Raw genomic sequence first — 12,671 nt, 5'->3', positions numbered from 1 at the left:
TATGGTAGCTAATCTGTAACACATCTCCCATATATCCACCGAAATACATCAACAAGCAGTAAGTTATAAAAAATGGAAGCTGAAAAATTAATTTCTCATCAGTTGTAGGGTCATTAGAGCAAATTAGGAAGGAAGATGATTGGTTAACATTATATAACTGAAGATATCATTATAAATTGATGACAAATTCAGATTGAACAAAAATGAGCATCAGGAAAGGAATTGTCATCTACTCAAACATATCCCAGTTTTCACCTTAAGTGATTTAGGGAAACTGTGGAAACTTACACCTGTTGAAGAGGGTTAGGAATTGGGTTCTACTCCTCCTGGATGGAAGTTTAATGCCTTAACCATTACATCGTAGTGCTAGCTCAGATGGGCAAGGATACAACATAAAAACAGACATGGCCATTTTATAAGATCAGTGAAAACATTTGCATTGATTGATTAAGGGGAAGCATGGAAAAGTGAATGAAGATGGTGGGAAAAAAATTTGAAAATCTCTCCTGCTCAATAAAAGACCAGTTCCTTAACAACCACTATGTTATCTAATTATATTAGTCATGTAGCAGTTGCTGTTCTCCCTTATCAATTGATCACCTAGGGTAATGTCCAAATGTGGCCTTTTCAATAGGAAGAAGTGCAGCAGAACTCATCATGTTTCTTTGCACTGAAGGTATACAGCCTCCATGAGGTAAGTTATTCCACACAAAAATTGTAAGGTAAACTGACAATGATGCATAAAATTGGACAGTCCTTAAAATTTTTAAAAGTGGCATGGATGTAGCTTTCCCCCAGAACACTCTGTATAACAGTATTTAACATCAGCACTTTGTCTTCAACCTCATGTGCTCTCATACTATGCCACTATCACAAGTGAGTTGAGAATGAATGAATTAATGAATAGATCTCATTTCTAAAAGTTTCTGATGATATTGAGAAAATACAGCATAGAGTGGATAATGTTTACCAAAAAAATGCGGTTGCTAAATGAAGATAACTTGTTGTTGTTGTTATGGTCTTCATTCCTGAGACCAGTTTGATGCAGCTCTCCATGCTACTCTATCCTGTGCAAGATTCTTCATCTCCCAGTACCTATTGCAACTTACATCCTTCTGAATCTGCTTAGTGTATTCGTCTCTTGGTCTCCCTCTATGATTTTTACCCTCCACGCTGCCCTCCAATACTAAATTGGTGATACCTTGATGTCTCAGAACATGTCCTACCATCCGATCCCGAGCCAAGTTGTGCCACAAACTCCTCTTCTACCCAATTCTATTCAGTACCTCCTCATTAGTTACGTGATCTACCCGTCTAATCTTCAGCATTCTTCTGTAGCACCACATTTCGAAAGCTTCTATTCTCTTCTTGTCCAAACTATTTATCTTCCATGTTTCACTTCCATACAAGGCTACACTCCACACAAAAACTTTCAGAAACGACTTCCTGACACTTAAATCTATACTCGATGTTAAAAAATTTCTCTTCTTCAGAAACGCTTTCCTTGCCATTGCCAGTCTACATTTTATATCCTCTATACTTTGACCATCATCAGTTATTTTGCTTCCCAAATAGCAAAACTCCTTTACTACTTTAAGTGTCTCATTTTCTAATGTAATTCCCTCAGCATCACCTGACTTAATTCGACTACGTTCCATTATCCATGTTTTGCTTTTGTTGATGTTCATCTTATATCCTCCTTTCAAGACACTGTCCATTCCGTTCAACTGCTCTTCAAGTCCTTTGCTGTCTCCGACAGAATTACAATGTCATCGGTGAACCTCAAAGTTTTTATTACTTCTCCATGAATTTTAATACCTCCTCCGAATTTTTCTTTTGTTTCCTGTACTGCATGCTCAATATACAGATTGAATAACATCAGGGAGAGGCTACAACCCTGTTTCACTCCCTTCCCAACCACTGCATCCCTTTCATGTCCCTTGACTCTTATAACTGCCATCTGGTTTCTGTACAAATTGTCAATAGCCTTTCGCTCCCTGTATTTTACCCCTACCACCTTCATAATTTGAAAGAGAGTATTCCAGTCAACATTGTCAAAAGCTTTCTCTAAGTCTACAAATGCTAGAAACGTAGGTTTGCTTTTCCTTAATCTATCTTCTAAGATAAGTCGTAGGATCAGTATTGCCTCACGTGTTCCTATATTTCTATGGAATCCAAACTGATCTTACCCGAGGTCGGCTTCTACCAGTTTTTCCATTCGTCTGTAAAGAATTCGCATTAGTATTTTGCAGCTGTGACTTATTAAACTGATAGTTGGTAATTTTCACATCTGTCAACACCTGCTTTCTTTGGGATTGGAATTATTGTATTCTTCTTGAAGTCTGAGGGTATATCGCCTGTCTGATACATCTTGCTCACCAGATGGTAGAGTTTTGTCAGGACTGGCTCTCCCAAGGCTGCCAGTAGTTCTAATGGAATGTTGTCTACTCCCGGGGCCTTGTTTCGACTTAGGTCTGTCAGTGCTCTGTCAAACTCTTCACGCAGTATCATATCTCCCATTTCATATTAATCTACATCCTCTTCCATTTCCATAATATTGTCCTCAAGTACATCGCTCTTGGATAGACCCTCAATATATTCCTTCCACCTTTCTGCTTTGCCCTCTTTGCTGGGTTTCCATCTGAGCTCTTGATATTCATACAAGTGGTTCACTCTTCTCCAAAAGTCTATTTAATTTTCCTGTAGGCAGTATCTATCTTACCCCTAATGAGATAAGCCTCTACATCCATACATTTGCCCTCTAGCCATCCCTTTAGCCATTTTACACTTCCTGTCGATCTCATTTTTGAGACGTTTTCATTCCTTTTTGTCTGCTTCATTTATTGCATTTTTATATTTTCTCTTTTCATCAATTAAATTCAATATTTCCTCTGTTACCCAGGGATTTCTACTAGCCCTCATCTTTTTACCTACATGATCCTCTGCTGCCTTCACTACTTCATCCCTCGAAGCTACCCATTCTTCTTCTACTGTATTTCTTTCTGCCATTCCTTATGCTCTCCCTGAAACTCTGTACAACCTCTGGTTTAGTCAGTTTATCCAGGTCCCATCCCATTAAATTCCAACCTTTTTTCAGTTTCTTCAGTTTTAATCTACAGTTCATAACCAATAGACTGTGGTCGGAGTCCACGTCTGCCCCTGGAAATGTCTTACAATTTAAAATCTGGTTCCTAAATCTCTGTCTTACCATTATATAATCTATCTGATACCTTCTAGTATCTCCAGGCTTCTTCCATGTATACAACCTTCTTTCATGATTCTTGAACCAAGTGTTAGCTATGATTAAGTTATGCTCTGTACAAAATTCTACCAGGCGGCTTCTTCTTTCATTCCTTCCCCCCAATCCATATTCACCTACTATGTTTCCTTCTCTTCCTTTCCCTACTATCAAACTCCAGTCACCCATGACTATTAAATTTTTGTCTCCCTTCACTATCTGAATAATTTCTTTTATGTCATCATACATTTCTTCAATTTCTTCGTCATCTGCAGAGCTAGTTGGCATATAAACTTGTACTACTGTAGTAGGCTTGGGCTTCGTGTCTATCTTGGCCACAATAATGCATTCACTATGCTGTTTGTAGTAGCTTACTGCACTCCTACTATTTTATTCATTATTAAACCTACTCCTGCATTACCCCTATTTCATTTTGTATTTATAACCCTGTATTCACCTGATGAAAAGTCTTGTTCCTCCTGCCACCGAACTTCACTAAGTCCCACTATATCTAACTTTAACCTATCCATTTTCCTTTTTAAATTTTCTAACCTACCTGCCCGATTAAGGGGTCTGACGTTCCACGCTCCAATCCGTAGAATGCCAGTTTTCTTTCTGCTGATAACAATGTCCTCTTGAGTAGTCCCTGCCCGGAGATCCAAATGGGGGAACTATTTTACCTCCAGGATATTTTACCCAAGAGGACACCATCATCATTTAATCGTACAGTAAAGCTGCATGTCCTCTGGAAAAATTACGGCTGTAATTTCCCCCTTGCTTTCAGCCATTCGCAGTACCAGCACAGCAAGGCCGTTTTGGGTTAGTGTTACAAGGCCAGATCAGTCTATCATCCAGATTATCTTCCGGTTATTCTAGTCTCCCTTCAATGCATGAATCAGTGAACCTTGGAAAATCAGACACATAAACAGTCCAGAGATTTGTGTTGTTGTTTCGTGTTTGTGTAACCATTTATTATTGAAATTTATAATAACCCTCAAGGTTATTTCTGCTGGAACATCTTTGAATGGAAGTTCAAAACAAATAACTGGCTACAACTAGCAATTGAAATTGTACTATAATGAACTGGTCCATCTGAAGATGAAAGTGCAAGCCTGTAATGTGTACTATGGCAGAAAATAAAAGTGTGTGATAAAAATAATTATTTTAACAACATAGGAAAAGACAGATTGCTACTTACTATAAAGAAGACATGTCACATTGCAGACAGGCACAATTAAAAGACACTTACATATGGCTTTCAGTCACAGCATTCAGCAGTAACAGAGGGACACACAACATTCACACACCTCATACACACATGACCGCCAACTCCAGCATGTTGGTCTGGATAGATTTCCCAAAAGTAAAGTTGCAGAAGAATTCAATAACAAATGAAAAATTGCGATGTAGGCTTTCATGACCGGTATTGTTTTCACTTAAAACTTCTGGGCTGATAGGCCATGGTCGATGTATAAAACTCTCCCCTGACATTTCATCTCTGACTGTGGGAGACATCTTCTGAGGTAAAGTGGTGAACTGTAGAGGTCGCTGCTATACCTCGGAGAATATCTCCCACAGTCGGAGACGAAACATCAGGGGAGAGTTCTATACATCGACCATGGCTTACCAGCCCAGAAGTTTTAAGTGAAAATGAAAAATTGGTTTATCAAATGCTTGAGTCACAGAAAGAATGAATTTAAATTATGACTGGAAAGAAAAAAAAAATAATATTTCCATTGCTTGCTTTTCCATCATTTCATTTGGATCTCTCTCTCTCTCTCTCTCTCTCTCTCTCTCTCTCTCTCTCTCTCTCTCTCTCGTACATCATTAGACAAGAGAAATAAAGTAGCAGGAATTTTCTGTGATCTCCCAACTTCATTTGATTGTGTAACCCAAGCATTGCTGGTTCCATAGTTTCGGGTATGCAGCTGCATAAATTCAGCTTTTTCTTCTAATATTTTGGCTGAATACCATCCAGCCATCTTGAGAGTGAGCCGAGGTGATGAACGCTCCAGCACTTGCTCTGCCCTTTTAAACCCGAGTACAATACCACTTCGTATGCAGCCAAAGATACACAAGGCTCCAGAGATGTTGATAGGGAGCAAAGAGGTGTAACATATGCGTGGAAATTAAATATATGGCTGTGCAGTCATTCCATGTAGTGATATTGATGTGTCACAGAGAGCTGCACCATTACAACGTCTTTGTGATTTAATGACAGAAATTGCCGAATCCCATGATTTGTCCAAGCTGGAGCTGCTATCTCTATTAATTAAATTCAAATTTCAATTGCTTCTTTCACTACTGAGTCCCAGAAAGATGAAGTTGATGCTAAAATTTCGACATTATCATACACTGTAGAGTGCCCAGTGTCAATACAGTACTCCACCACTGCAGATTTCTTATTTTGGACAAATCATGGAATCCAGCAATGTCTGTAATTAAATCACAAAAACGTTGCGACAGTGTAGCTCTCCGTGACACATCATTATCACCGTGAGGAATGACTGCGCAGCCATAGATTTAATTTCCATGCATATGTTACACCTCTTTGCCACCTATCAACGTCTCTGGCACCTTGTGTATCTTTGGCCGCATGCGCTGTGGTTCGGTACTTGGGTTTAAAAGGACAGAGCAAGTGCTGGAGCGTTAGTCACCTCGGCTCACTGTAAAGATTGCTGGATGGTATTCAGCCTAAATATTAGAAGGAGAAGCTGAATATATGCAGCTGCATTCCCAAAACTTTATGGAACAGTCTTTACACTGCAAAAACATGAAAATGCACATCAAGCATTGCTTGTTTACAAACTTGAAAAGTATGGCATTAGTGGCAGTGCCTGACAATAGCTTAAATGCTACTTATCAACCAGAATGGAAATAGTAAGCATCTCTTCTAATGGTGCATATTATTTTTCTGACTGGAAAAAAAAGTCTCAGGGTGTTCCACAAGGCTCCATATTAGGCCTGGTCTTCTTTCTCTTCCCCGTTAGTTACTTACGATTAAATATCAGCTCCTCATCAGCTCTGCTCACAGATGATCCTTCTGTCTTAGTTGAAGATCAGGACACAGACAAAATTCCCAAATCCCTTAGAAACTTGGTTTCAGCTAAATAGGTTGAATCACATGATGCAGTCCAAAACCAAACAGTCAAAATGTGAGCAGTTTGAGGTACACAACAACCAAGATACAGAAGAAGTTGACTCAGTCAAATTCTCAGGTTTAAATGTAGATAAAAATTTGAGCTGGCACGCACACATTGAATACCTAGCAAACAGACTGAGCAGTTTTGCATTTTCAGTGCAAATATTATCAATTGCAACTGACATAGACACATGAAAAGTAGCAGATACAAGGTACTTTGAATCGAGTATTAGGCATGGTATTGTTTTTTGGAATAACTTGACAGACATAGCGCAGATACTAAAAATACAGAATAAAAATCATTCGAATTATGTGCACTGCAAATCACAAAGAACCATGTTGACCATTATTTAGGAAACCAAAATATTAACTCTGCCATCCTTATACATACAGTATATGAGATTATTATATTTTTGTACACCACACGTGAATTATTTGAGGGAAACTATTTTGTCCGTTCACATGATACTAGAAACAAAGAAAATTTTATGCTCCCCACCCACTGCCTCATACTATATGCCCAGGGACCTCAATACATGGGAATGAACATTTGTAATAAATTAAAAAAGAACAAGTTGATACAGATGAATTTAGGTCACACTTAAAAGAAAGCTATATGAGGTACTACCACTGAAGTGTTACTACTCAGTGGACGAATTCATGCAGGACAAACTGGAAAGTTGAGCTGGATACAATGTGTTTCATACTCCAAGAAATATCCTTATAGTGTTATTATTTATTGTAGTGCTATTATTTATTAGTGTAAAATTAATTGTAGCTGTATTATAAATGTTTGACATGTCTACTGTATGCAAACCAAATGGATTGCAAATGTACGTCATGAAATGAATAAAACACATTTCACACAATTCTCTCTCTGTGAGTCATCAGTTCTTTTCTTGAATGGCAATTGTGAGTGAATATTTGATACATCAGGTTTTCATACCTTATGTTTATATTCAAATTTAGCCAAGACATTGCATTTTTGCCGGTCAGAAGGACATCATAGTTGGTCACGTTTAAAAAATTGAAAATATTTCTGATGCAGTTCCTCAGACATTTTATTTCATTTGACTTATTGTTCCTATTTCACTCAAAGGAAGTATTGTTAGCTAAGCATTGTACAATAGTGTACTTACACCAGTCCTACACACCTGTGTCTGTCTATAAAGTGTCTAGGTTACCATGGCACCTTGAGAAAAGTAACTACTGGTACAGATCAAAAGACGGTAAAACTATTAATAATTTAAGATCCATTAAAGTCACTGTAGTAATAATATATACTGGTCATCCTGTCAGCATATATTTTCCACTGAATAATCCAAGTGCAGTGCTGGTACCCTCATCATATACTTACTATTTGTTCTTTTACATAAAATAAGGGAAAGGCAACTGCTTACTATAGAGGACTGGTGTGTGGCACACAGAAACATTTTATAGAAAATGGTTTTTGAGCCCTTACTCTTTGTCTAGTAAGAGCACACACCTTCACACACACAACCACACAAACACCAAAACATCTATAAGTTTGGGTCTTCATGTGAGTGAATGTGTTTATTTTTACTAGAAAAAGACCAAGAGCTCAAAAGGCAGTGTTAACAGTTTTCTGTTACGTGTTTCTGTGTAATAGACACCAATCCTCTATAGGTAAATGGTTGCCTTACCCTTATTTTACACATTTTTCCTTTCAGGAATTTCCATTATTTCTGTACTTGTTCCTTTTATAATTTTTAACAGATTTAGTGTGAAATAAGACTGTCTAATCATGTAAACTCCTACTGTCTTCACCTATCCCTTGTAATCTAAGTTACACCATTTAACAGGTACAGTCAAGAGTGACTAGTGCAGATGAATTAAGCTGTTACTAGTTCATTTAAAGGCAAAGACATTGAATATATTTCTTTTTTTCACTCACTCCCCCCCCCTCTCTCTCTCTCCCTCCCACACACAGACACACACACACACACACACACACACACACACACACACACACACACACACTTTATATCTTGTTTAAAAATCTACTCACCAAATGGTGGCAGAACACACACATAAAAGACTGTTGTGATTGGTAAGCTTTCCAAGCGAGTGGCTCCTTCTTCAGGCAGAAGGGTTGATGTCTTGTTTGAAAGTTACAGTACCAAATTAGTTTATTTTGTGTAAATAATGTCATAGCCATTATGACTGTAGGAAATCAAAAACAGATATGTAATATTAGAATGGTAAACACACAGTTATGTGCAAGATTCAAATGTTTTGGTCTGCTTTTTTTTTCCACCCCCAAAGTGTTCACATTATTTCTGCAACATAAGTAATGTATCACATATAGCATATTGATTATACAATACATTTCCACTTTATACAGGTTTGTTTAATCTCGTAATGGATTAAAAAAAAAGCCTGTTCTTTGTGAGTTAGTCTTTTATTAATACTCTATCAAAAAGAAAATTCACTCAAGGAAAGTGTAAAATTTACAAGGAGACACAGTGCCTGGCCAGTACTTAAATTTAGAAGGCAAAATTCCAAATACTGGTGATAAACACTTTTACAAGTAGAGAGAAATAAATGTAGCTTTCAGAACTGTTATTTCCTTCCTCAGGGAGGATGGAGGGTGGAAATGAGGGGCAAGAGACTCAGAATCTAGGTTGAGAGGGACCTAACAGGAATGTGCCACATAAGTTCTGAGTGACATACCCCTCCTTTCCAACCTCACCTAACAATTCTTGTTTCTTCTCTGTTGAAGGGAAAAGCATTTCGAGAAGCTTTCTCTGCCTTTAAATGTGTCTCTTGGCAGTACTCACGATTTTGCCTACTAAAGGTAAGTACCATCCATTTATTACTCTCTAAGATCTGAAATCAGCGCTTTGAATAATATTGAGTAATTCCATGGGAAAATCTCATTATTCATGTTCTCCTACAACAATATTACATTCATGTTATTTTAAGACTATGCACATTACAATGTTTAGTATGAATAAACATTGCTGCGAACTCCTTTTGATGCATTTTAGAAGTGGGGAAGTCTGGAATGGAAGAATCAAGCTCCTCATCAGAGACATCTCCCTCAGGAGCTAGAAAACCATTTCCATCTCGAAAATCAAAAAGTAAAGGCCAGGTTCTTGGAAAAAGACAAGTTCGCAGCAGTAGTGGATATTCTAGCCACACAGAAGAAACTACATTCAGGTATGTGAGGTCAAACAACTTTTTTAGCACATCACTTTCTTAAACAATGTCAAATAACATGAACTGATATCAGTTTCAGTGATCGGATACATCCCCCTTCGAGATTTTCTGATTCTCATTCCCATGAGTTGAGTGAAGCGGAATGTGACATGAGTAAGTTGGGCAGAAAATCTGGCCGTAGTGGTGCAAGCACCAGACTTAGTAGGGAAACATCCTTCCAGATAGATGTCTAGCTGTTTACTGTGCCTTGCACACATTGCTCTTCTGCAAAATGTGTCCATGTCTGTCGGCCGAGGCAACTTTTGAAAAGCAGTGGCTTCCATGGCATATACATAATTTTTATAAGCAAACTGAGTGCGTGTGTATGTGCTAAAACCCTGATAGTTCAAAGTAGTTGAACAGAAATACAAATATGTCTTTCATTTTATATAAGTGAACACCTGGTGAATTATCACAAACTGTTGGTGATCATGCGACTGTTTTGGCTAAAATGAACACTGTGAGATGTGAATAATTATAATAATAATAAAATCTCAGGACACACCAAATCGATATCATCGTGCCTCATGTGGCAACTCCATTTAACTTTTAGTCCTTCACCCATAAGCAAATGTCTGTTGTATTTTTTATTGTCTGCTGGTATACCTATGAAATTTACACACAGGAAACATTGAGCTATCAGTTTGAGTCGACTCATACACCTGCAATATTCATGGTTATTCACACCTATCCAAATGTATTCAGTTATAATGCATCAATACCCAAATATGTTCACTGCCATATGAATGTTCAAATGTTGTTGTTTATAATGAAGATCTTCGGTTTGAATGAGATTTGTTATGTGACTTTTTGGTGAAAAATATTTTAATACCTAGCGTATAATGTTGAATGGTATCCCAATCTTCCAATCTGAATGCTTCTATATTCTGCCAGAAAGGCAGTCTCATCACTCCATTACTGCAGAGACTGGGTATTATGTGACTAGATATTAAAATACTGAGTTGTGATACTTATGAGATGAAATGTATGTATGTATGTATGTATGTTTGTTGCATTGAGTTTTGAGACATGTAAGATGAAGTGTATGTATATTTGTTGATATTTAAGTAAAATTTTAAATATAATGACTGTTTATATGATTATTAAATGTTATATTGTATTTTGCATGTTGCAAATTTTTGGTAACACAATAAAGAAAATGCTCAACAGCTAAATAGATTTATGTAAATGAAGACTACTAGAAGTATTCACTCTTCCATAGAGTAGTGATTTTGGAGCACTTGAATAATTTTACATACTAAAGACAGCACAAGATTCAGCTTAGCACTAATACATACTTTGTTTCAAGTAATAAGTACATATGGACATTATCACCGTAACTGTTCCTCAGCAGAACAATGACAGCATGAGGTTTTAAAAGGCTGACATAATTAGAAATACTTTTGAGTCATTCATGTTGCACAGTTCTTTTTAAAAGGTGAAAAACAGCAAAAATGAACAATTCAGCATGGAAATGCTGCTTCTTTTTATTAACTTGCCAGTAAATGTTACTACTAGCATTTTGCCTGAAAGACTATGGCTGACAGTCTTTTTCATATCCTGTAGCAGAATTCTGGTAAAATGAAGGTGATATTTGAAGAAAGTCTGGGAAGAAAATAAATTACTACAAATGAATTCATGTTAATTTTGCATGACTGTTGATATTATTTATTTTAGCACCACAAAACAGCAACAAGAATTATATATGAGATGACATCAGAGGACTGATTATCACTTTACGTACAAATATCCATTTGTAGCAATACACAACAGGAATTTTAGAATCAATAAATATCAAATCAAATCAAACCACAAAGAGACTGGAACATGGCTATCAAGTGTGGACAAGATTTTAGTGCTTTGGTTGAAATACCATCAATAGCCAGGAGATTACTGGTTTTTGTGCTCTAGTAAGTTTTGTGATCTGTCCAGCAGAAGACTTAGCAAAACTGACATTGGTGATGGAGTATATAGTGCTTGTGTAATATATGTCTTTCAGCTGTCAGTTTTTGTCCCTTTGTTTTCAGCCACTCTTATGAATAATTCATTGAGTTTAGAAGCCAATTGCTTGAATTTAATATCATCTGTCTCACTGCAACTATCGCCAGGAAGTTAAGTATCATTTGCCTTACTGAGTGTATTTGTTTCATGCCTAGCCCTACTCCAGTTGCACATTATTCAGTTAGTTATGACATACTGGCCACTTTCTGCAGGACAAGGCAGTTTGCTACATGCACCTTAGAAGAAATAACTTTTCCCCTGCATGACAGGTTCTGTTCTGTTCCTGGCGCACTTCTCTTGTCGTGGATGATGAAAAGGTAAATGTAGCATGGTGAAGTGTCACAGAGGTGAACAGCTGAAGCAGAATATCAATGAATAAATTACAGTTGTGTCCCTGCAGATGCTGATTGTTATTGTTGGGCTTCGGTATACCATGCCATTTGCTATCTGGCAGGAGAGGCTCAAAATTTTAATATTAAATGGATATGTCACCAAAACAGCAAATGAGGTGCCTGATGTCATATTGTATGGGTTTTTTCCCCCCTCTCACTTCATAATCTCCAGTTTTTCACATGTATTTAAAAATACACTGTCTGACAAAAAAGAGTGAAATGCCCAGAAAGGGAAAGGGGAACAAAATGAAACTTCACAGGCTGCATGGGTATGTGATGTTGTTTGAGTGGTCCTTGATATCCTGAATACTGGCTGATAACACTGTACGACACAAGGATGCAGCACCTCCATGTCCTTCATAGTGATCACTCAACATCTAACATTGTCCATGCCCCTTATTTACCCTACCAAGCTTGGTAATAAAACTAAACGCTAACATTGCTAATCCACTCTGGGGGAAATACTACCTGTCACAGAGAAATGGAAGTCTAATAATTTACAAACCTGCGAACAGTGTGTTTGTGTACAAAGTTACATTGACGTCTGACATCATCTTCTGAATGCTTCACTTCTTTTGTCAGACACTGTAATTATTACATACAAGAAAATGCCCTCCTCAAGAGTATAAATTAAAGTACAGTAAAACTATCCCTTACCTAGAGGTACATTTCAAGT

General features: G+C 37.3%; 1 protein-coding gene across 1 annotated transcript in view; it reads left to right on the top strand.

The window, feature by feature from the left end:
• The window catches only part of LOC126263571 (Down syndrome cell adhesion molecule-like protein Dscam2), a 371,182-nt gene extending 360,497 nt beyond the window's left edge, over positions 1-10,685 (top strand). The window contains exons 34-35 of the mRNA XM_049960663.1: positions 9,392-9,563; positions 9,637-10,685. Of these exons, the coding sequence (XP_049816620.1) occupies positions 9,392-9,563; positions 9,637-9,796 (332 nt within the window). The 3' untranslated portion in view covers positions 9,797-10,685. The remainder of the gene's footprint in view (positions 1-9,391; positions 9,564-9,636) is intronic.
• Positions 10,686-12,671: the final 1,986 nt, after the last annotated feature.

The sequence above is a fragment of the Schistocerca nitens genome, chromosome 6 (assembly GCF_023898315.1).
Source record: "Schistocerca nitens isolate TAMUIC-IGC-003100 chromosome 6, iqSchNite1.1, whole genome shotgun sequence".
NCBI lineage: Eukaryota > Metazoa > Arthropoda > Insecta > Orthoptera > Acrididae > Schistocerca > Schistocerca nitens.
Note: the sequence above shows the minus strand (reverse complement) of the source record. Positions and strands in the feature narration are given on the sequence as shown.